General features: G+C 39.0%; 1 protein-coding gene across 1 annotated transcript; it reads right to left on the reverse strand.

The window, feature by feature from the left end:
* Positions 1 to 5,038: 5,038 nt before the first annotated feature.
* On the reverse strand, positions 5,039 to 20,048 carry LOC100892911 (mucin-2). The gene is made up of 13 exons (XM_030988892.1): positions 19,952 to 20,048; positions 19,326 to 19,442; positions 18,648 to 18,856; positions 17,973 to 18,077; positions 17,182 to 17,343; positions 15,959 to 16,112; positions 15,158 to 15,337; positions 14,140 to 14,342; positions 13,420 to 13,600; positions 12,107 to 12,865; positions 11,605 to 11,868; positions 7,585 to 7,691; positions 5,039 to 5,299 (listed from the first exon to the last, which is right to left on the reverse strand). Exons 2-13 carry the CDS (start codon positions 19,345 to 19,347, stop codon positions 5,039 to 5,041), a joined length of 2,607 nt encoding a protein of 868 aa, XP_030844752.1. The 5' UTR covers positions 19,348 to 19,442; positions 19,952 to 20,048.
* Between the last annotated feature and the right edge of the window lie 1,780 nt (positions 20,049 to 21,828).

Raw genomic sequence — 21,828 nt, forward strand, 5'->3', positions numbered from 1 at the left:
TGTTGTTTCTGAGGGGAAAATAAATGTTTTATTCATTACTAAAAATCTTTCCACCTATATTCAGTAGTGTGTGTAGCTTTAAACCCCAAACAAAACTTGAACTAACCTGGTGTTGTGCTTAGTGTAGTACCTGGTGTTGTTCCAGGTGTTGTTCCAGGTGTTGAAGCTGGTGTTGTCACAGGTGTTGTTCCAGGTGTTGTTCCGGGTGTCGTTCCTGGCGTTGTTCCAGGTGTCGTTCCCGGAGTTGTTCCAGGTGTTGTTCCTGAGATGGGAAAAAAATGTTAAACGCAATACTATAAAAGAGCTATACACCTATAGTAAAATGACTGCACATAGTTTACTCGATTATCAGTTGCCGTTTATTTCGATTATTATCACTTCTTGTACCCCGACTACATCATCTACTACTACTACTACTACAAGTACTACTATTACTACCTCTTCTTTTTAAATTCTTCTTATATTACCATTACAACAACTACTACCACTTATACTAGTATTACTGTTACTAATACTACTACTACTACTGGTCTGGTATGAACCATAACAAGACTCATAAAAGAGTGAAAAGATTGAAAAGATGAATCTAAAGAAGAAAATAGAAGAAGGAAACTAGATGGAACTTCGACTGCGCGCAGTCGAAAATGATGCCTCCGTCATAGAGCAATTTTACAAGCCAAAACAGAAGAAATTTTTCAAATTCAAGTTCAATTGTAATCCATTAACAGGTTCTCAGAATATCGTGATTACAAGCAATTTCTCATATACATATATGACCCTTTGATCTTTGACCTCATGACCCTAAAATCTACTCAGTTCATTGGCTCTGCAAGATGTCCTGAGTTAAATAGTAATCCATCTGTCAGTTCTAATGAGAATGCGTTCACAAGCTATTTTTGCATACATAATGAGCCCATGACCTTTGACCTTTGACCCCATGACCCAAGAATCTACTCAGTTCATTGGCTCTGCAAGATACATACATGATCTAAGTTTGGCAGGAATCCATCAATCTGTTCTAATGATAATGCGATCACAAGCTGTTTTTGCATACATAATGAGCCCTGTGACCTTTGACCTTTGACCTCATGACCCCCAAATCTAATCAGTTCATCGGCTCTGCAAGATACACAGTCAGATCGCAGCACACGCGTTAATGAGGCTGAAAGCTGATTTTTATTCAGCGATATCTGGCGATCACATAACATTTACGTCTGCTGAATTTCCATGCGATTTTCAGTGAGATTTGTAGGGGTGTACATGTAGCTGCGTTTTTGGTCGTTAACTTCATTCAACATGGCAGCATGCAACGGAAAGTCACTCTCGAGATTTTCAGCATCAGTTTGATATGTAATTTGCCATATTTCGCAATTTGTAAACAATCATTTTTCACAACTTTTATTGACGTTATTTTTGTAACATTTCAACTGCTGTTTTGACCCGGGAATTTCACTTTTGGTTCCTGACTTTGGTACAAAATCAATTTGTCCACGAGATTCGTTCGAAAGATGAAAAGTCACTGATCAAAAATATGTCAAAACCTAATTGACGCAAAATCATGTTCTTTTTATAATCATAGTAATTAAGACCCTAAAAACCCGGAAATTACCAATTTGTTCTTTTTATGATAGCGCGAAATTGTGTGATTTCATACTCGTGCACGCTCGCCGTCTGAGCAATGGCAATGCATAACTGATTATTAAACTCCAGGGAGCTCCGCCGCGCCATCGACTAGCCGAAAAAAAAGTAGAAAAATGATTAAAAAAGAAATATAGTAGAAAAGAATCATCTACATGGCAGGTGAGGTATTTGATCTCGGGTCCTTAGATTGTTGTCAAGACGGCTTGCGCGCACGTGCATTACAGGTGCACGCCACAACGCATGGTTACCAAAATGTGGTATTCAGAATGTTAATAAACCAAAGCGAAACATATGTGACGTAGTTGACGTAGTTGACCAATCAGAACTCTCTATTATCACATTGGCAAAATTTACTACTTCTTTTAATTATTCATGAACATTCGCGTGATTTTTCTTGGTTCCTGACTTTGGTACAGCGTAAAATATAATAACTTTGATATCATTGTAAAGAAAAATATTTATGCTTTATGCTGATTATAACATCTTCTTGACGCAAGAATGATTTCTATGTGAAAATCAGCCCTACTCTTTAGATAGATTTATCGTCGAAAAACCCCATTTTCAAGGCGAAATATCTGTTTCCAAAATATATCTAACATGATTGTCATATAAGTATATAGAGAGCGCAACTTCTTATCTTTAAAATAAGACCCATTTCATGAGAAATGAACAATTATAAAGGCAAAAACTGCCGATCGGGAAGACCGTCTGCACTACTCATTACGTATGCAAGACACGTAAATTCTTGCATACGTGCTGAGTAAAATAGAGGGTTTTCGCACCGGCTGCGGTCTGACTGATACATACATGACCAAAGTTTGGCAGGAATCCATCAATCGGTTCTTCAGATAACGCGATCACGAGCTGTTTTTGCATACATAATGAGCCCTGTGACCTTTGACCTTTGACCTCGTGACCCCAAAATCTAATCAGTTCATCAGCTCTGCAAGATACATACATGACCACAGTTTGGCAGGAATCCATCAATCGGTTCTTCAGATAACGCGATCACGAGAACGGGACGTACGGACGTACGGACGGACGGACGGATGGACAACCCGAAAACATAATGCCTCCGGATACTTCGTAACGGAGGCATAATAAAAAGTTCCTGGGTACTTTGATGGGGTTATCAAAACCAATTTTAAAGCCCATCTGCACTAGTTTGGCCAGGAGGGATTAGACCACCCTGCAAGGTCACTGACAGGTGGTTATCTCATCAAATCAGCTCTCAATTAACATAAGAAAAAGGGGATCATTGGGGACCAACGGGTACCGCTTAGGCATTGTTTTCTATAAAGAGGGCGCAAGTAGAAACAAGTAGTTCAGTCCCGCTTTAAGTGAATCAATACCTGGGCAAGCGTCTGGAGCAATGCATTCATCGGAGTTCTCGCTTAGATGGACGGTTCCTGCTGGGCAGCCACAGCCTGGCTCACAGACCAGAATACAAAGAGCAATCTCAGAGGACTGGCCGCAGAACTCAGGACATGCAGAGTTGCACTCCAGGTAGACGCGGTCCCCGGGACATACTAGGGGCTCTATTGGTGCAGGCGGGGCTACACGTATTGTAGATGTGATTGAATAATACATAATCAAGGGTTAAATTCATTTTCAGTGGATGATGAAAAAGAATACAGCGGGCAATCTTTGATTTAAAGATAAAGTTAAGTTCTGGACATGCGATTGTATTGCAAAAGAGAGCATGTGGAAGTGATTGTAAAAGGTTGATCATGTAGCAGAATAAGTATTGGTGTATATTGAGTAGTTTTGGAATCATCATATTGATAAGAAATTGACAGTCTTGCTAAAAGTCACATGCACTGTACACGGAAGTGTTTATATGGGACTACATAAACATGTGGTCCGCAACTCTTAGCCGTAATTACTCGTCACATTTTCAATAAGAGAATATTGTTAGCCATCTTTTTCAGAGGACACCTTCTCAAGATACTCTTCCACAATTGCATAAAAAGAATGTAAAAGGTAAATTATTTGTCATCCTTTCCCAAAACTCAACCTTTTCTTAAAACCTTTCTTCCACAGGAGGTTTCAAACACTCAATGACATCTAGAAGTTTAATACAGGGTAATACAAATGCACAACCCCATCTACAGGATCTTGCTAAAGTTTGCCATTGAATAAAAATACAAAAATAATTTTTGAAATAAAATAAGGGAAACCAGAAATAGCCATTGTACCAGAAATATTTGTCCAATGTCTTTGTTGTTCTTGAATCTCTTTGTTTTGACATAGTGACATCAGGGACCCATTTCACAAAGCTTTTTTTCAATGACAACTAGATGGAACTTCGACTGCATGCAGTCGAAAATGATGCCTCCGTCATAAAGCGATTTTACAAACCAAAACAAAAGAATTTTTTTTAATTCAAGTTCAATTGTAATCCATTAACAGGTTCTCAGAATATCGTGATTACAAGCAATTTCTCATATACATATATGACCGTTTGATCTTTGACCTCATGACCCTAAAATCTACTCAGTTCATTGGCTCTGCAAGATGTCTTGAGTTAAATAGTAATCCATCTGTCAGTTCTAAGCTATTTTTGCATACATAATGAGCTGCATGACCTTTGACCTTGACCTCGTGACCCCAAAATCTAATCAGTTCATCGACTCGAATAAGATGTTAAATGGAAGCCCTGTGTAGAGAAGAAATGCCAAATTGACACGAAAAGAGCCCATTGCACTTTTCGTATAAGAGTAGGGGAAACCCGTTGTAGTGGGAGGAGAGACCCGAGGGCAGTGACTCAGTTCGCTTTACGCCTCTCTGGCACAAGTGGCGCTAATTAAATACTCAATAAAAACAATAATGGTTCAAATTCATTCACATTGATTGGCAGTCGTATGAATCAATTACTGAGTAGTATATTATAGTCATCAAAAGATTACATTGGGAACAAAATATTAATTTACCTTTCACATGTATTATAATTGTAAGATAAGTGAGTATCATACAGGTACAAATAAAAAGAAGTAAGTTCAGTATTTGAATTATAATACTAAGCCTTGCTTCATGAAACGTCATAAGTACAAGTTAAACGAGATGCCATTAAAACGTAACGTGTGTATTGAAAATCTACACGCATTTCAATGGGATGTCGGCGAACTTGTTCTTAATTATGACGGTTTTGTGACACAATGCCCCGGCTGTTAAAGGTTTGTTTAGGTATGAAGAGGTAAACTGTGGCAGTGTCTCTCAATAACGTGTACATGAATGGCAACTGCGCACAACGTATGTCCTACCCGTAATTCACTTAGCTCTGTGTTATCAGATACCGAAAATCTGAAGTAAACAGTTGCATTATTATTATTACAAGGAAGAAAAAAATACGCTGCCTTAACCGCGTCACACCTAAACGAGATATACTCTTCCAAGATCAAAAAGTGAGGAATAGGTTTAAAAAATTGATCTTACCATTTGAGCTGACGGCGGTTGGGAAGTATGTTTCATTGTCGACTATAATGTTTCCTATATCCATCGCGGTAACCATTCCGACATTATTCATGATGTTCTGTGCCTGAGAGGCGTTGTTAGCAGGGAAGGTCAAGTTAACATCTGCCTGTACACTGCCGCTTCTGAACCGTAATACTTCGCATGTGATATCGCCATTCGTCAGGCTCTCGAAATACTCGATCAACTGTATAGGGAAAAAAACACCCCAAAAGCTAAACAATAGTCACTAAAGTTTTGCATAACCTGATAACTCACGATCTTTTCGTTTTAAGTTAAAGAGTTATGTTTCCATTTCTTATCAGTTTCATATATTTTTATAGTACATGTATATATTTACAACAAGTATTAATATTTACTAGCCAGGTTGAGCTATCTTGGTCGGGAAGGAAAACATGCGGGTTGTGCATTTCAATACCCACGCCAGCAAACTGGCGCGTATTGAGTTGCCATTGGGTCTACAACCAGTTCGTCTATGGTCCGATAATCAGTTTGTCTAATCTCCATTTAGTCTAATAACCAGTTAGTCTAATTCCAAGTTCATCGATTGCCTATTTTTTCTACCATACATAAGGTCTAAAAATTGTATTATGATTATTAGTATTCATTATTCATTGAATGGCGAATTTTCAGACTTTGTGAGAGTGAGAATGAAATTGTATTTCATTTTTTGAAGAACGCTACTAAACTTTAGTACAGCATGCTCATTGCATGGTAGCCGATTTATTGTTTGCATCATTGTTTACACCGAGTTCCATTTCTATCCAAGGAAATTTTATTTAAGAGAATTTTGATTTCTGGTAGAGGTGGAAAATATTTTGTTTACTTTCTCATTCTTTCTTAATATGTCAATTTAGAAGAAACTCATATCTTTATTCACTAATGGTTGAAACATGACGACAACACTCACACCACAGCTGATTGTGTGGGAAGCTGTCATATAGGCACATTTCTTTTTTGTTTAAGCATCACTTCTGTTGCAAAGAAGCAAATTGACGATCTTGCTATCATTTCATTTGGAAATCTTTCCCCCCAATAAAAAAAAATTAAACTAGATGGAACTTCGACTGCGAACTTCGACTCCGCCATAGAGCGATTTCACAAACCAAAACAGAAGCAATTTTTCAAAATCAAGTTTAATTGTAATCCATTAACAGGTTCTCAGAATATCGTGATTACAAGCTATTTTCCATATACATGTATGCCCCTTTTATCTTTGACCTCAAGACCCCAAAATCTACTTGGTTCATCCGGCTCTGCAAGATAAATACATGTTTAGAGATTGACGGTAATCCGTCTATCAGTTCTATTGATAATGTGATCACAAGCTATTTTTGCATACATAATGACCACTGTCACCTTTGACCTTTGACTTCGTGACCCCGAAATCTAATCAGCTCATTAGCTCTGTCAGATACAGGCGCGGATCCAGGATTTCTTAGGGGAGGGGGCCCAACTTTTTTTTTTTTTTGCTCCCGAAAATTTGAAAATCGCGCCGGCCGAAAAATTCGCTCAGTGGGGGGGGGGGGGGGGGGGGGGGGGGGGGGGGGGGGGGAGTAGTGAGCACATTTTATATTTTTTGGTCCTCGAAAATTTAAAAACTTGCATCCCCCCCTTGAGCGCCAGGGGGGGGGGGCCCAACCCCAAAAAAGGGTAAAATTCACCTGTTTTTACATGATTTCCCCCCCCCCCCCTGGATCCGCCACTGGTCAGATACATACATGACCCAAGTTTGGCAGGAATCCATCAATCGGTTCTTGAGATAGCGCAATCACGAGAACGGGACGTACGGACGGACAACCCTAAAACATAATGCCTCCGGCTACTTCGTAACGGAGGCATAAAAATAAATTACAGATCACATGTGCGTTTTGGGGGAGGTGGGGTCATCCTATATATTGTCATGTGAATTTATAAACCTATGATGATAGATATGAACATAGTAAACACAATCAAACAAAATCAAATCAAAATACGTCAGGCAAGTTCTGTTGCAATATTTTCATGTACAAGTAATGCAAATGTATGTAGGTAATGCAAGTTTGTACAGGTAAAGCAATTTTATTATAACAAATTAATTTGTTACATTGTTGTGATAAAAATGACTTTATCATTGCCCTTTTTTCGAACACAAATTATATTGCTGTGATTGTCATTAATTATTCGTCCCTTAAAACAAACAATTTTTGGGATGAAATTTACAACAATTTGGGGCCTACCGGTATATTAAACACACAGGCATTGCTTTCTACATTGGCCACTCCATATTTCACTCTTCTTTTCCAATTCAATCTTCTTTTTAGTTCAAACTTTTAGTCAATGCATTCAGACAAATTGATATGAGGTACTCACTTTCTGATTTTTGTCTCCATTTGGTTTGTGAAATTATTGTTTAACTTAAAATGTATATCGAAAATGTAACAATAAACTGCAACTGAAATTGAGAGGTTAAAATGTGTTAAAAAAACTCACGCGGTTGCACAGAGCATTGGCCAAATTGATGAACGCAGAAGACGATGAGTTCGCGAGATCAATCTGGTATGTGTTATTGAAGGTGATGTCAATAGAAATCAAAACATCTGAAATTGAAGGAAGAAATCAGTAAATAATGATATTAATGAATAATAGTAATGATGATTAGTAGATATAATGACAACGATAATAATCATCATCATTATCATCATCATCATAATAATAATAACTGCCCGGAAACCCTAATTGCAACCTTAACCATAACCTAACAACTGTAGCCAAGACCCTAACCCCACACCCAACCGACCAAGGAGCTAACAGCATTATTACCCCAGTCACTGAATTAATTGCGCAGAAACCCATATTGCCACCTAAACCATAACCTAACCTTAATTCTAAACCTAACCTGAGACAAAAGTGTAGCCAAAACCCTTACCCCACACACAACCGATCAAGGCGCTAACAGCATTATTTCCCCAGTCACTGAATTCAAATAATATTTCGCACATAACAGTGCACATCATCCACTCCCTAAGAATCATTTCAGATATAGTCGCCTTTTTACATTGACCTTCGCACCCTAATGATTTAAAGAACCCAAATCCTATAAAGTACCATCATGTGTCTAGCTTCATAGCGCTAACAAAACTTGACCTAACCTGGTGTTGTGCCTGGTGTAGTACCTGGTGTGGTTCCCAGTGTTGTTCCAAGTGTTGTAGCTGGCGTTGTTCCAGGCGTTGTTCCAGGTGTTGTAGCTGGCGTTGTTGCAGGTGTTGTTGCAGGTGTTGTAGCTAGAGTTGTTCCAGGTGTTGTTCCTGGAGTTGTTCATGAGGAAAAAATTCAAAATGCATTGATATAGAACCAAATACCTATATTCAAGATTTGTGCGCTTACTTTACTTGATTATCAGTTGCTGTTTGGCATTGGAAAAGACATATATTAGGTGAGACAATTGTTCAAACTTCTTACAGAGGCAATGACCGCATGACATTCAGAGAACCCAACTCCTTGAAAGTACAGTAGTGTGTGTAGCTTTAAACCCCAAACAAAACTTGACCTAACCTGGTGTTGTGCCTGGTGTGGTACCTAGTGTTGTGCCTGGTGTTGTTCCAGGTGTTGTTCCAGGTGTTGTAGCTGGCGTTGTCACAGGTGTTGTTCCAGGTGTTGTTCCGGGTGTTGTTCCTGGCGTTGTTCCTGGTGTTGTAGCTGGTGTTGTAGCTGGAGTTGTTCCTGAGGGAAAGAATAATTGTTTTATTCATTACTAAAAAACTTTCCACCTATATTCAAGATTTCTGCGCTTAGTTTACGTGATTATCAGTTGCTATTTGGCATTGGAAATGACATATATTAGGTGTGACATTTGTTCAAACTTCTTATAGAGGCAATGACCGCATGACATTCAGAGAACCCAACTCCTTGAAAGTAGAATAGTGTGTCTAGCTTTAAACCCCAAACAAATCTTGACCTAACCTGGTGTTGTGCCTGGTGTGGTACCTAGTGTTGTGCCTGGTGTTGTTCCAGGTGTTGTTCCAGGTGTTGTAGCTGGCGTTGTCACAGGTGTTGTTCCAGGTGTTGTTCCGGGTGTCGTTCCTGGCGTTGTTCCTGGTGTTGTAGCTGGTGTTGTAGCTGGAGTTGTTCCTGAGGGAAAGAATAATTGTTTTATTCATTACTAAACTAGATGGAATTCGACTGCGCGCAGTCGAAAATGATGCCTCCGTCATAGAGCAATTTTACAAACCAAAACAGAAGAAATTTTTCAAATTCAAGTTCAATTGTAATCCATTAACAGGTTCTCAGAATATCGTGATTACAAACAATTTCTCATATACATATATGACCCTTTGAACTTTGACCTCATGATCCTAATATCTACTCAGCTCATTGGCTCTGCAAGATATCCAGAGTTAAATAGTAATCCATCTGTCAGTTCTAATGAGAATGCGTTCACAAGCTATTTTTGCATACATAATGAGCCCATGACCTTGGACCTTATGAACCAAGAATCTACACAGTTCATTGGCTCTGCAAGATACATAAATGATCTAAGTTTGGCAGGAATCCATCAATCTGTTCTAATGATAACGCGATCACAAGCTGTTTTTGCATACATAATGGGCGCTGTGACCTTTGACCTTTGACCTCGTTACCCAAAATCTAATAAGTTCATCGGCTCTGCAAGTAACATACATGACCTAAGTTTGGCAGGAATCCACCAATCGGTTCTTGAGATAACGCGATCACAAGCTGTTTTTGCATACATAATGAGCCCTGTGACCTTTGACCTTTGACCTCGTGACCCCAAAATCTAATCAGTTCATTGGCTCTGCAAGATACATACATGACCAAAGTTTGGCAGGAATCCATCTATCGGTTCTTCAGATAACGCGATCACGAGCCGTTTTGCATACATAATGAGCCCTGTGACCTTTGACCTTTGACCTCGTGACCCCAAAATCTAATCAGTTCATCGACTCTACAAGATACATACATGACCAAAGTTTGGCAGGAATCCATCCATCGGTTCTTCAGATAACGCGATCACGAGCTGTTTTTGCATACATAATGAGCCCTGTGACCTTTGACCTTTGACCTCGTGACCCCAAAATCTAATCAGTTCATCGACTTTGCTAGATACATATATGACCAAAGTTTGGTAGGAATCCATTGATCCGTTCTTCAGATAACGTGATCACGAGAACGGGACGTACGTACAGACGTACGTACAGACGTACGGACGGACGGACGGACGGACGGACGGACGGACAACCCGAAAACATAATGCCTCCGGCTACTTCGTAACGGAGGCATAAAAACTTTCCACCTATATTCAAGATTTCTGCGCTTAGTTTACGTGATTATCAGTTGCTATTTGGCATTGGAAATGACATATATTAGGTGTGACATTTGTTCAAACTTCTTATAGAGGCAATGACCGCATGACATTCAGAGAACCCAACTCCTTGAAAGTAGAATAGTGTGTCTAGCTTTAAACCCCAAACAAATCTTGACCTAACCTGGTGTTGTGCCTGGTGTGGTACCTAGTGTTGTGCCTGGTGTTGTTCCAGGTGTTGTTCCAGGTGTTGTAGCTGGCGTTGTCACAGGTGTTGTTCCAGGTGTTGTTCCGGGTGTCGTTCCTGGCGTTGTTCCTGGTGTTGTAGCTGGTGTTGTAGCTGGAGTTGTTCCAGGTGTTGTTCCTGGAGTTGTTCCTGAGGGAAAGAATAATTGTTTTATTCATTACTAAAAAACTTTCCACCTATACTCAAGATTTCTGTGCTTAGTTTACTTGATTATCAGTTGCTGTTTGGCATTGGAAATGACATATATTAGGTGTGACAAATGTTCAAACTTCCTACAGAGGCAATGACCACATGACATTCAGAGAACCCAACTCCTTGACAGTACAGTAGTGTGTTTAGCTTTAAACCCCAAACAAAACTTGAACTTACCTGGTGTTGTGCCTGGTGTAGTACCTAGTGTTGTTCCAGGTGTTGTTCCAGGTGTTGTAGCTGGCGTTGTCACAGGTGTTGTTCCGGGTGTTGTTCCGGGTGTCGTTCCAGGCGTTGTTCCTGGTGTTGTAGCTGGAGTTGTCACAGGTGTTGTTCCAGGTGTTGTTCCGGGTGTCGTTCCAGGCGTTGTTCCAGTTGTTGTAGCTGTCGTTGTCACAGGTGTTGTTCCAGGTGTCGTTCCAGGTGTCGTTCCTGGCGTTGTTCCTGGTGTTGTAGCTGGTGTTGTAGCTGGTGTTGTAGCTGGAGTTGTTCCAGGTGTTGTTCCTGGAGTTGTTTCTGAGGAGAAAAATCAAAATTGATAATTGATATAGAACTAAATACCTATATTCATGATTTGTGTGCTTAGTTTACTTGATTATTAGTTGCTGTTTGGCATTAGAAATGACATATATTAGGTGTGACAAATGTTCAAACTTCTTACAGAGGCAATGACCACATGACATTCAGATAACCCACCTCCTTGAAAGTACAGTAGTGTGTCTAGCTTTAAACCCCAAACGAAAGTTGACCTAACCTGGTGTTGTGCCTGGTGTAGTACCTGGTGTTGTTCCGGGTGTCGTTACAGGCGTTGTTCCTGGTGTTGTAGTTGGAGTTGTCACAGGTGTTGTTCCAGGTGTTGTTCCGGGTGTCGTTCCAGGCGTTGTTCCAGTTGTTGTAGCTGTCGTTGTCACAGGTGTTGTTCCAGGTGTTGTTCCGGGTGTCGTTCCTGGTGTTGGTCCTGGTGTTGTAGCTGGTGTTGTAGCTGGAGTTGTTCCAGGTGTTGTTCCTGGAGTTGTTCCTGAGGAGAAAAATCAAAATTGATTATTGATATTGAACTAAATACCTATATTCAAGATTTGTGTGCTTAGTTTACTTGATTATTAGTTGCTGTTTGGCATTAGAAATGACATATATTAGGTGTGACAAATGTTCAAACTTCTTATAGAGGCAATGACCGCATGACATTCAGAGAACCCAACTCCTTGAAAGTAGAATAGTGTGTCTAGCTTTAAACCCCAAACAAATCTTGACCTAACCTGGTGTTGTGCCTGGTGTGGTACCTAGTGTTGTGCCTGGTGTTGTTCCAGGTGTTGTTCCAGGTGTTGTAGCTGGCGTTGTCACAGGTGTTGTTCCAGGTGTTGTTCCGGATGTCGTTCCAGGCGTTGTTCCTGGTGTGGTAGCTGGAGTTGTCACAGGTGTTGTTCTAGGTGTTGTTCCGGGTGTTGTTCTGAGAGTCGTTCCAGGCGTTGTTCCAGTTGTTGTAGCTGGCGTTGTCACAGGTGTTGTTCCGGGTGTCGTTCCAGGGGTTGTTCCTTGTGTTGTAACTGGTGTTGTAAGTGGTGTTGTTGCAGTAGACGATAAGTCAGATGAAGTCATCATTATCATTGAGGGTGACGTTTCAGATGAAGACATCATTCCCACGGTAGAAGATAAGTCAGATGAAGTCATCATTAACATTGAAGTTGACGTTTCAGATAAAGACATCATTCCCATGGTAGAAGATAAGTCAGATGAAGTCATCATTATCATTGAGGGTGACGTTTCAGATGAAGACATCATTCCCACGGTAGAAGATAAGTCAGATGAAGTCATCATTAACATTGAAGTTGACGTTTCAGATAAAGACATCATTCCCATGGTAGAAGATAAGTCAGATGAAGTCATCATTCCCATTGAAGGTGACGTTTCAGATGAAGTCATCATTCCCATTGAAGATGACGTTTCAGATGAAGACATCATTCCTACGGTAGAAGATAAGTCAGATGAAGTCATCATTCCCATTGAAGTTGTTGTTCCTGAGGGAAAAATAAATGTTATATTCATTACTAAAGAATTTTATACCTATATTTAAGATTTTTTGCAATTAATTTTATATGGTTATCAGTTGCTGTTTGACATTGGAAATGATATATGCCCAAAGCTGCTTACAAAGGCAATAACCACTAGCATTCAGAGAACCCAAATCCTTGAAAGTACAATACTGTGGCTAGCTTTAAACCCTAAATAAAACTTGACCTAACCTGGTGTTATGCCAGGTGTAGTACCTGGTGTAATTAAATGTTATATGTATTAATATAGAATTAGAACTAAATACCTATATTCAAGATTTCTGCGCTTAATTTACTGGGTTATCAGTTGCTGTTTGACATTGGAAATGCCAAATATCAGGTGTGACAAATGCTCAAAGCTGCTTACAGAGGCAATAACCACATGAACCTCAGAACGAACCAATGGCAACCCTAACCCTATATTTCTGATTGAATGAAACCTGGAGCGAGTGCCATGGGAGCACACGTCAGGTCACCCTGTGCAGTCTAAAGTAAAAGTGTTGAAACAGAAAACAACCTACCTGTACAGTCGAATGCATTGCCCACAGTTTCATAGCCAGCGTTGCATATGCAGCTTGTTTCTCCATCCTCCACTCCACAAGATGCGCTAGGATCGCAGGATACTTGAGTGCAGTTGATACTACCTCCTGCGTTGCACTCGCAGTATTCTGTGCAGTCTGGAGTAAGCATACTACTGCCAACCTATTTACAGGAAACACAGAAGCAGGGATATGGAGTGGGAAGAGAGAAAGGGAGAAAGTCAGCAAACAGGGAATTCACTGATTTTTTTTCTCATTAGCTTTCATTCTCAAAATGTCACAAGTGAAATTGCATTTTGATAATGAGTATTAGCCGTAGGCCGTAAAAAGTATGAATGCAGCTTCTCCTGTTATATTTCATGCAGTTATTTCAATTTTTAAATAAGGTTTCACTTTCAATTCAATATATATTTTGGGTAGATGTCAACCTGAATTATAATCTATATAGTAAGAGACAATGACACTTATCACAAAAGCCAATGACATGGCGTTAATATACTATCTCTATGCAGATCAGTTGCATTACATCATTATCAAAACATAAAAAACACTTGTAATTCGATTTTAGTAGTGATATCCTTATATACATAACAGTGAAATCTATCAAACAATTCACAGTATTACTGTAACTGTAAATAAACTAGAGGTAGGTAAAACAAAAAAAATACACAACATGATTAAAATATTCCAAGATTAACTTACTGTGAGATAGAATCCATCTGTTACACATCCGCACTGGCTCTCTGGTACACACTGCAGATTCTCCAGGACGAATCCCTCATCACATGCACACCCCTCAACACAGAGGTCGTGACAGGGGGGATCAGGGTCTTGGTAATCCCAGCAGGTGCGTGGACAGGCGGAGATGCAGTTACCGTAGATACTGTTTGATGGACAGGTCAGGGCTGGACAGGGATAGCAAGAAAGGATAGGGATAAAGATTAGACATGGATTGTCTCTATATGGCACAAAATGTTCATCCTTATGCCAGATTGTATTTATCATGAGATAGATGCTTCAAGAATATCTTACTGTTTCCAGTGTAAGATTAGTCAATGCCGGTGTTAAAAAGGTCGTCATTGAGCAAATCAAGACCAACTAGAAATAGGTAATTTTGCAAAGCCAATGTGTTGCACAAATCCATCGTTCTGTAAATTGGTTCTTATTGTTTTTTGTGCAACATTGCACCTGTGGCAAGAAAGCAACCATGCAGAGAAAAAAGCAGATTGGGATAGATGATTGGTGGTTGTCATCTCATTTTTCAGGATATCAAGTTACTCCTTAAGTTGGTTTGAGAGTCTCATTTATGGAAGGCTAATCTTGGCCCTGCAGAGACATCTATAAGTTGGACAGGAAATGTTGAGACCCCTACTATTATTGAGCCTGTTTGTCTTCTTGGGATTTGCACATTTAGGATTCATCACTTGCTCCATCATTCTTACAGCTTGCCTTCACTTGGATCTCTAAAGGTGATTTCTTTTCAATTCAATTCAATAATTTACTATCCATAAATCATACATGGAAATTTGCTAAATGAATTCAATTGCCTATTATAAAATACTTATCATGCCAAAGACAATTTTGATAAAGTAGGAGATTTGTTTGCTTTCATCAATACCTAATTCCACCATATCTAAGAAGTAACTTCGATAAAACTATCAGGAGTGTACAAATATTGCTTTCTGAGTAACTTTTCAACAATTAAAGTCTTGATTCTTACGACAAAGTGTTTCATTCCTCCAAGAAGGGACATCAACATAGAGGTATCTGCATGCTTGAGTGTAAGATGCCAAAGCGTTACAGAGTGCAGTATCGCCGTCATCAGGGGACGCACAGACATCATAGACACAGTCTCCGAAGTATGGGGTGGGATCTAATACAGCAAAGCACTCGGTAAAACCTGCAAGATTCAGAGGACAGGGTGACGAAATAGCACTTAAGTAATACTACTGACAAAAAAATAAGTATTTTAAGTTGAGAAACTGTACATGTCTCAATTTCATAATTCAGAACAGCACACATCTTCATAAATTGAGATGTACCATACATGTATCATGTCTTCATCACATTACAAGAATATGAGAATCCATCATACAGTATCTTGTACTTACAGCAATGAAGACAAATTAAGTTATATCAAACTGTATTGGAGATTAAAAGCAATGAAAACAGGAATATTGTAATAACATATCGGAAAACCTGACTGAATACTGGTTCTTTCTTGTTTACAGCATTATATCCAACTATGTGAATAATAGATTTTGCAAATAAAATGCTTACAATCACAATTAGAATAAGTGTAACAATCAATGCCACATCTGTATCATTTTTTTCTCACATATCATTATTTTTCTTTTTGTTGTTGATATTTTTACCAAAAATCATTATAGCACCGTTGGGTATCGAAAGTATAAATATAGCAAAATGTATCCATAATTCATCTTTCGAGTGCCAACAGGGCATTAATTCAATGATAAAGTCTATTTGTTCACACCATTTTTTAATTTGTTTTATTCTTTACCTGCAGCACTTTTGATGATATCACACTTGCTTTCGGCTCCAAGAACCACAGACTCTGTAGCACTTGAGCAAGGATTGGTTTCGTCTTCTTGAGGTACACAATCTGAATCATCGCAAGCCTCCCAGCTGTTGCCAAATGCCGCCTCATTGGACACCTATGTTCAGAAATCAAATGAAATATGATAAAAACTCTGAAGCACTCAATTCAATTCAATTCAAATGACCATTTATTTTCTTCCTTTCAATTTGACAACATATTTGGCATCTGATCAAACAATACAATTTACTGATAGGTAGGAAAATAAATATAATTTAAGAACTTGTATTACAAGGAAGAAGGCGCGAACATGTGTCTGTTTTATCTTCCTGAGGCACACACTCTGGATCATTGTAATCCAGCTTTTACCAAATGCTGCCTCTGTGAATACTTAGGGTTTGTAGATTGTAAATAAAACAAGATAAAAACACAAACTGTTTAGCACTCAAGCTATTCCCAGCTGTTTCCAATGTCTGCCTCCTTTGACACCTATCACCACAAGTCATATAAACTATGATAACAACTAGACTCTTTGGAGCACTTAAACTAAAATCGCTTCCAGCTGCTGGCACATTAAACACATATAGTTTTTTAAAAAAACAATAACAATAATATACATTTTTTGAAATTTGAATAATAAAATCCAGAACACCAAAGTGCATCATTGTGAGCTTCCCAGATAATCCCCAATGCTGCCTCGTTGGAAACCAAGGCTTATAAATTCTTAGTTATATACTTTCGACATTTTTTCAGAAAAACACCAATATTGAAAGAGAAGTATCAGGTGTATAAACCATTGAAAAGTAAAGATAACAATAGATTCTCCATAATGAGAACATAATCTCACAAAGCAATACATCAAGATATTGAATTCATATACAACACATGTGTGAAAAATATCCGAGAAGGTTTTGCTAATATTCCATCACTAAAACAGGGGCTGGAGTACAAGAATATTAACTCTGTTCCCTCTGATTCAACATATCATTCGTTTGTGTATCCTCATAATGGAATTCAAGATCTGCAATACAGCTTGTTCATAAAATAATACAACAGGTCATAAGGAGAGCAAGAAAGGAAACTGCAATCTGAGATTATAATATCAGTTTTAATTGTTAGTTTTCTTTCTGGCTTAATTTATACATGCACATAATGTATGGCAACTATGGAAGCATCCATTTACTTACCGAATTTCCTGTTGGTGTAAGAAACTCATCCTCTTGGGTACCAATTCCATTGTAGTTTCCACATAGACCACAGGTATTGTCCTTGAAGTCGGATGTCACTTTGACCTCCACTCTGCTGTTACCATCCCATCGCACATAAAGGCCGACATCTGCTACTACTTGCTGTAATGTGACATTGAAACAAATTGTTTTCATGGTTCTATGACACATGCTTCCGAGACAATTGCTCCAGGATCGATTTCTTACACAAACTGAATTTCAAACTCCAACCTTGGACCATAAACTATTACTAATTCTAGGCCTAACTCTGAATCTAATATAAGACCAAATCAGAACCTGTATCCTAACCCTGGATCTTGACTGAAATGAAGCCAAAGCAATTGTGTGTCCTGGGGGCAACTCTCAGGTCATCGACTCAATACTGTTATCGAGTGAAAATAGGCATCCTACCGGTATATAGAAATGAAATTATCACTTGCAGATTAGAAATTAAAGTTTCTATCCATTCTTTAAATTTTACTATACAGCAGGACCTGATAATATGATGTCAAATAATCGATACTTTCAATATTTTATTGTTCTTAAAAATCGAATCCCTCATTTATCTAATAGATATCTGAACAAATTTGGAAGAAAATACCGCACAGGGGGGACAGCTCAAATAATGCACAAGACTCAACATTAAAAAGAGATCGAGAGAGTTAGAGAGTGAGAGAGAGAGAGAGAGAGACGGATAAAACTTAGAAGTTGAATAAGTTTTAAGATAACTCCACTGGTGCCGGTTGCCTTACCACATTGATGCCACTAAGAGAAATCCTGATGCCAGGTCTTTCAGATGGGAGATTGACAATGACATCATCCACGCTTACAGCAAGGTCGGGTCCTAAGTATATCTCCTGAAAACCAATTTCATTTAGAGTCAAAGCATGAATCGTAATCAAAATAATGTCTGTAATCTTTAAACGGTAGTCACTTTATCGACAAGCTTGGGGCGCTTCAAGAGCTATGTTCACAAATCTTTCTCCACAGTCAAATCATGGTGTAGAGAAAACAATCTGGAAGATTTGCATGATATTAATACAGGAATCAGTTATACATTTTTTTTTCTCACCTTTATGAGTAGGTCATAGAAATGTGCGTACAGAAGAGATACACTTTATTTAAAAGAATATTACAATGCAGTGGAGCAAATTGAATAGTATTTTGGAAAAGGCGCTATATGCCACATACTTGGCGGTATCGGCTTAGACTGCACTAGGAATAGGAATAAATGATATACTGTTATTTATATGATGATATTCCCAGATTTGCATGCCCAGTGTATATGTTTATCTTAATGTAATATTGTGTAGTCTAAACTCTGCCACAACTTGCCTGAAAAAAATGTATACAACCCAATTAATCTACAACAAACGAAGGATCATAAAGCAAATGCTCCAAGACAACAACATGACATGAGTACACACCGTTTGATTCAGGATGATTGTAACATCATACGTGATTGACACTGAAGCTGTTTGGGATATCTTTCTATTTGAGACGATCACTTTGAAGAGTGGGTCAGCTGTGGAGCAATCTTGAGTGAGAATGTAGGAACAATTGCCCTGGAAGTCATACCTAAGATCATCAAATGTCTTGTAGTGAGGATCACCAGATGCGTAGCAGATGCCATACTCTTTAAATACAAATAAAAGAGGGTTGGGTGAATTTTCAGTACTTCATTATGATCTGGATTCTGAGTGTATAAGATCATAAGTTCTAATATTGGCTTTTCGTATATCGAATTGTGAGTTTTTTCACATGCTCTGCCCCTATAAAAGGATGTAATGTAGTTTGTATACATATAAGAACTAACTGTGCACCCTTGTCGAGTGGAAGAACCTGCTGCATTTCTTCAGTAGAAAATGTTGAAAACCCACTGCAGAGGTGCATCAACTAAACAATTTAAATAGTTAGCTAATATTTCTCCAAATGGAAAATAAAAAAAGCAAACTATTAAATCCACTAGTTTTGTTACAGCATTGGTATTTTTTGACAATTATGCAAAATTAAAAAAAAAAAAATGTCTATCAGAATATTGTAATTGTGGAAATCACCGATTAGAAACCATTTCAATAAATTTCTATTTGATAGCTAGCACTTACCTATTTCACAGTTCCTGCCCATGAAGGATCCCCCACAGATGCAGGTGTAGGTCTCTATCAGGTTGGTACATGTTCCTCCATTCAGACATGGAACATCACTGCAAGGATTCACCTCCTCTGTGAGTGCAATCATGAGAAAGAATATCCCAATAAAATTATTTTGTTTATACCTGCCAACATTTGAAAATATAAATCTGTACCCTTAACAGGCGCTCGCACGGCCTTACCATGGCAATGTATGCAGCGTCAGTGCAATACGCGGAATATCTGTACAAAATGTGAATACAAATTAGCTGCTTGATCTTGCAGCCATTCAACGTACGCAATACACACACTCAAACCGTGGCACATGAAAAAACAAGCTATATTTTTCTTTAAAAAAAAGAAAGAAGGTCTTTCAGAAACAGAATATCAGCCGAAACCATAACTACACACACATTATTATTTCCCCAGTCACTGAATTCAAATAATATTCCGCACATAACAGTGCACATCATCCACTCCCTAAGAATCATTTCAGATAAATTCGCCTTTTTACATTGACCTTCGCACCCTAGAGAACTCAAATCCTTTAGAGTACCATAGTGCGTCTATAGCTTCATAACGCAAACAAAACTTGACCTAACCTGATGTTGTGCCTGGTGTAGTACCTGGTGTGGTTCCCGGTGTTGTTCGAAGTGTTGTAGCTGGCGTTGTTCCAGGTGTTGTTCCAGGTGTTGTTCCAGGTGTTGTAGCTGGCGTTGTTGCAGGTGTTGTAGCTAGAGTTGTTCCAGGTGTTGTTCCTGGAGTTGTTCCTGAGGAAAAAGTTCAAAAGTTATATGTATTGATATAGAAATACCTATATTCAAGATTTGTGCGCTTACCGTAGTTTTCTAGATTATCAGTTGCTGTTTGGCTTTGGAAATGACATATATTAGGTGTGACAATTGTTCAAACTTCTTACAGAGGCAATGACCGCATGACATTCAGAGAACTCAACTCCTTGAAAGTACAGTAGTGTGTCTAGCTTTAAACCCCAAACAAAACTTGACCTAACCTAGTGTTGTGCCTGATGTAGTACCTGGTGTAGTGCCTGGTGTTGTTCCAGGTGTTGTAGCTGGCGTTGTCACAGGTGTTGTAGCTAGAGTTGTTCCAGGTGTTGTTCCTGGAGTTGTTCCTGAGGAAAAAGTTCAAAAGTTATATGTATTGATATAGAACTAAATACCTATATTCAAGATTTGTGCGCTTACCGTAGTTTTCTAGATTATCAGATGCTGTTTGGCATTGGAAATGACATATATCAGGTGTGACAATTGTTCAAACTTCTTACAGAGGCAATGACCGCATGACATTCAGAGAACTCAACTCCTTGAAAGTACAGTAGTGTGTCTAGCTTTAAACCCCAAACAAAACTTGACCTAACCTAGTGTTGTGCCTGATGTAGTACCTGGTGTAGTGCCTGGTGTTGTTCCAGGTGTTGTAGCTGGCGTTGTCACAGGTGTTGTTCCAGGTGTTGTTCCGGGTGTCGTTCCTGGCGTTGTTCCTGGTGTTGTAGCTGGTGTTGTAGCTGGAGTTGTTCCAGGTGTTGTTCCTGGAGTTGTTCCTGAGGGAAAGAATAATTGTTTTATTTATTACTAAAAAACTTTCCACCTATATTCAAGATTTCTGCCCTTAGTTTACTTGATTATCAGTTGCTGTTCGGCATTAGAAAAGACATATATTAGGTGTGACAAATGTTCAAACTTCTTACAGAGGCAATGACCACATGGCATTCAGAGAACCCAACTCCTTGAAAGTACAGTAGTGTTTCTAGCTTTAAACCCCAAACAAAACTGGACCTAACCTAGTGTTGTGCCAGGTGTAGTACCTGGTGTTGTGCCTGGTGTTGTTCCAGGTGTTGTTCCAGGTGTTGTAGCTGGCGTTGTCACAGGTGTTGTTCCAGGTGTTGTTCCAGGTGTCATTCCAGGCGTTGTTGCAGGTGTTGTTGCAGGTGTTGTAGCTGGAGTGGTTCCAGGTGTTGTTCCTGGAGTTGTTCCTGAGGGAAAAAATTAAAATTTGTATGTATTAATATAGACCTAAAATATATTCAAGATTTGTGCGCTTAGTTTACTTGATTATTAGTTGCTGTTTGCATTGGAAATGACATATATTAGGTGTGACATTTGTTCAAAGTTCTTACAGAGGCAATGACCGCATGACATACAGAGAACCCAACTCCTTGAAAGTAGAATAGTGTATCTAGCTTTAAACCCCCCAAAAAACTTGACCTAACCTGGAGTTGTGCCTGGTGTAGAACCAGGTGTTGTGCCTGGTGTAGTACCTGGAGTTGTGCCTGGTGTTGTTCCAGGTGTTGTTCCAGGTGTTGTAGCTGGCGTTGTCACAGGTGTTGTTCCAGGTGTAGTTCCGGGTGTCGTTCCTGGCGTTGTTCCTGGTGTTGTAGCTGGTGTTGTAGCTGGAGTTGTTCCAGGTGTTGTTCCTGGAGTTGTTCCTGAGGGAAAGAATAATTGTATAATTCATTACTAAA

The sequence above is a fragment of the Strongylocentrotus purpuratus genome, unplaced genomic scaffold (genome assembly GCF_000002235.5).
Source record: "Strongylocentrotus purpuratus isolate Spur 01 unplaced genomic scaffold, Spur_5.0 spur5_scaffold_18, whole genome shotgun sequence".
In the NCBI taxonomy this organism is placed as follows: Eukaryota; Metazoa; Echinodermata; class Echinoidea; order Camarodonta; family Strongylocentrotidae; genus Strongylocentrotus; species Strongylocentrotus purpuratus.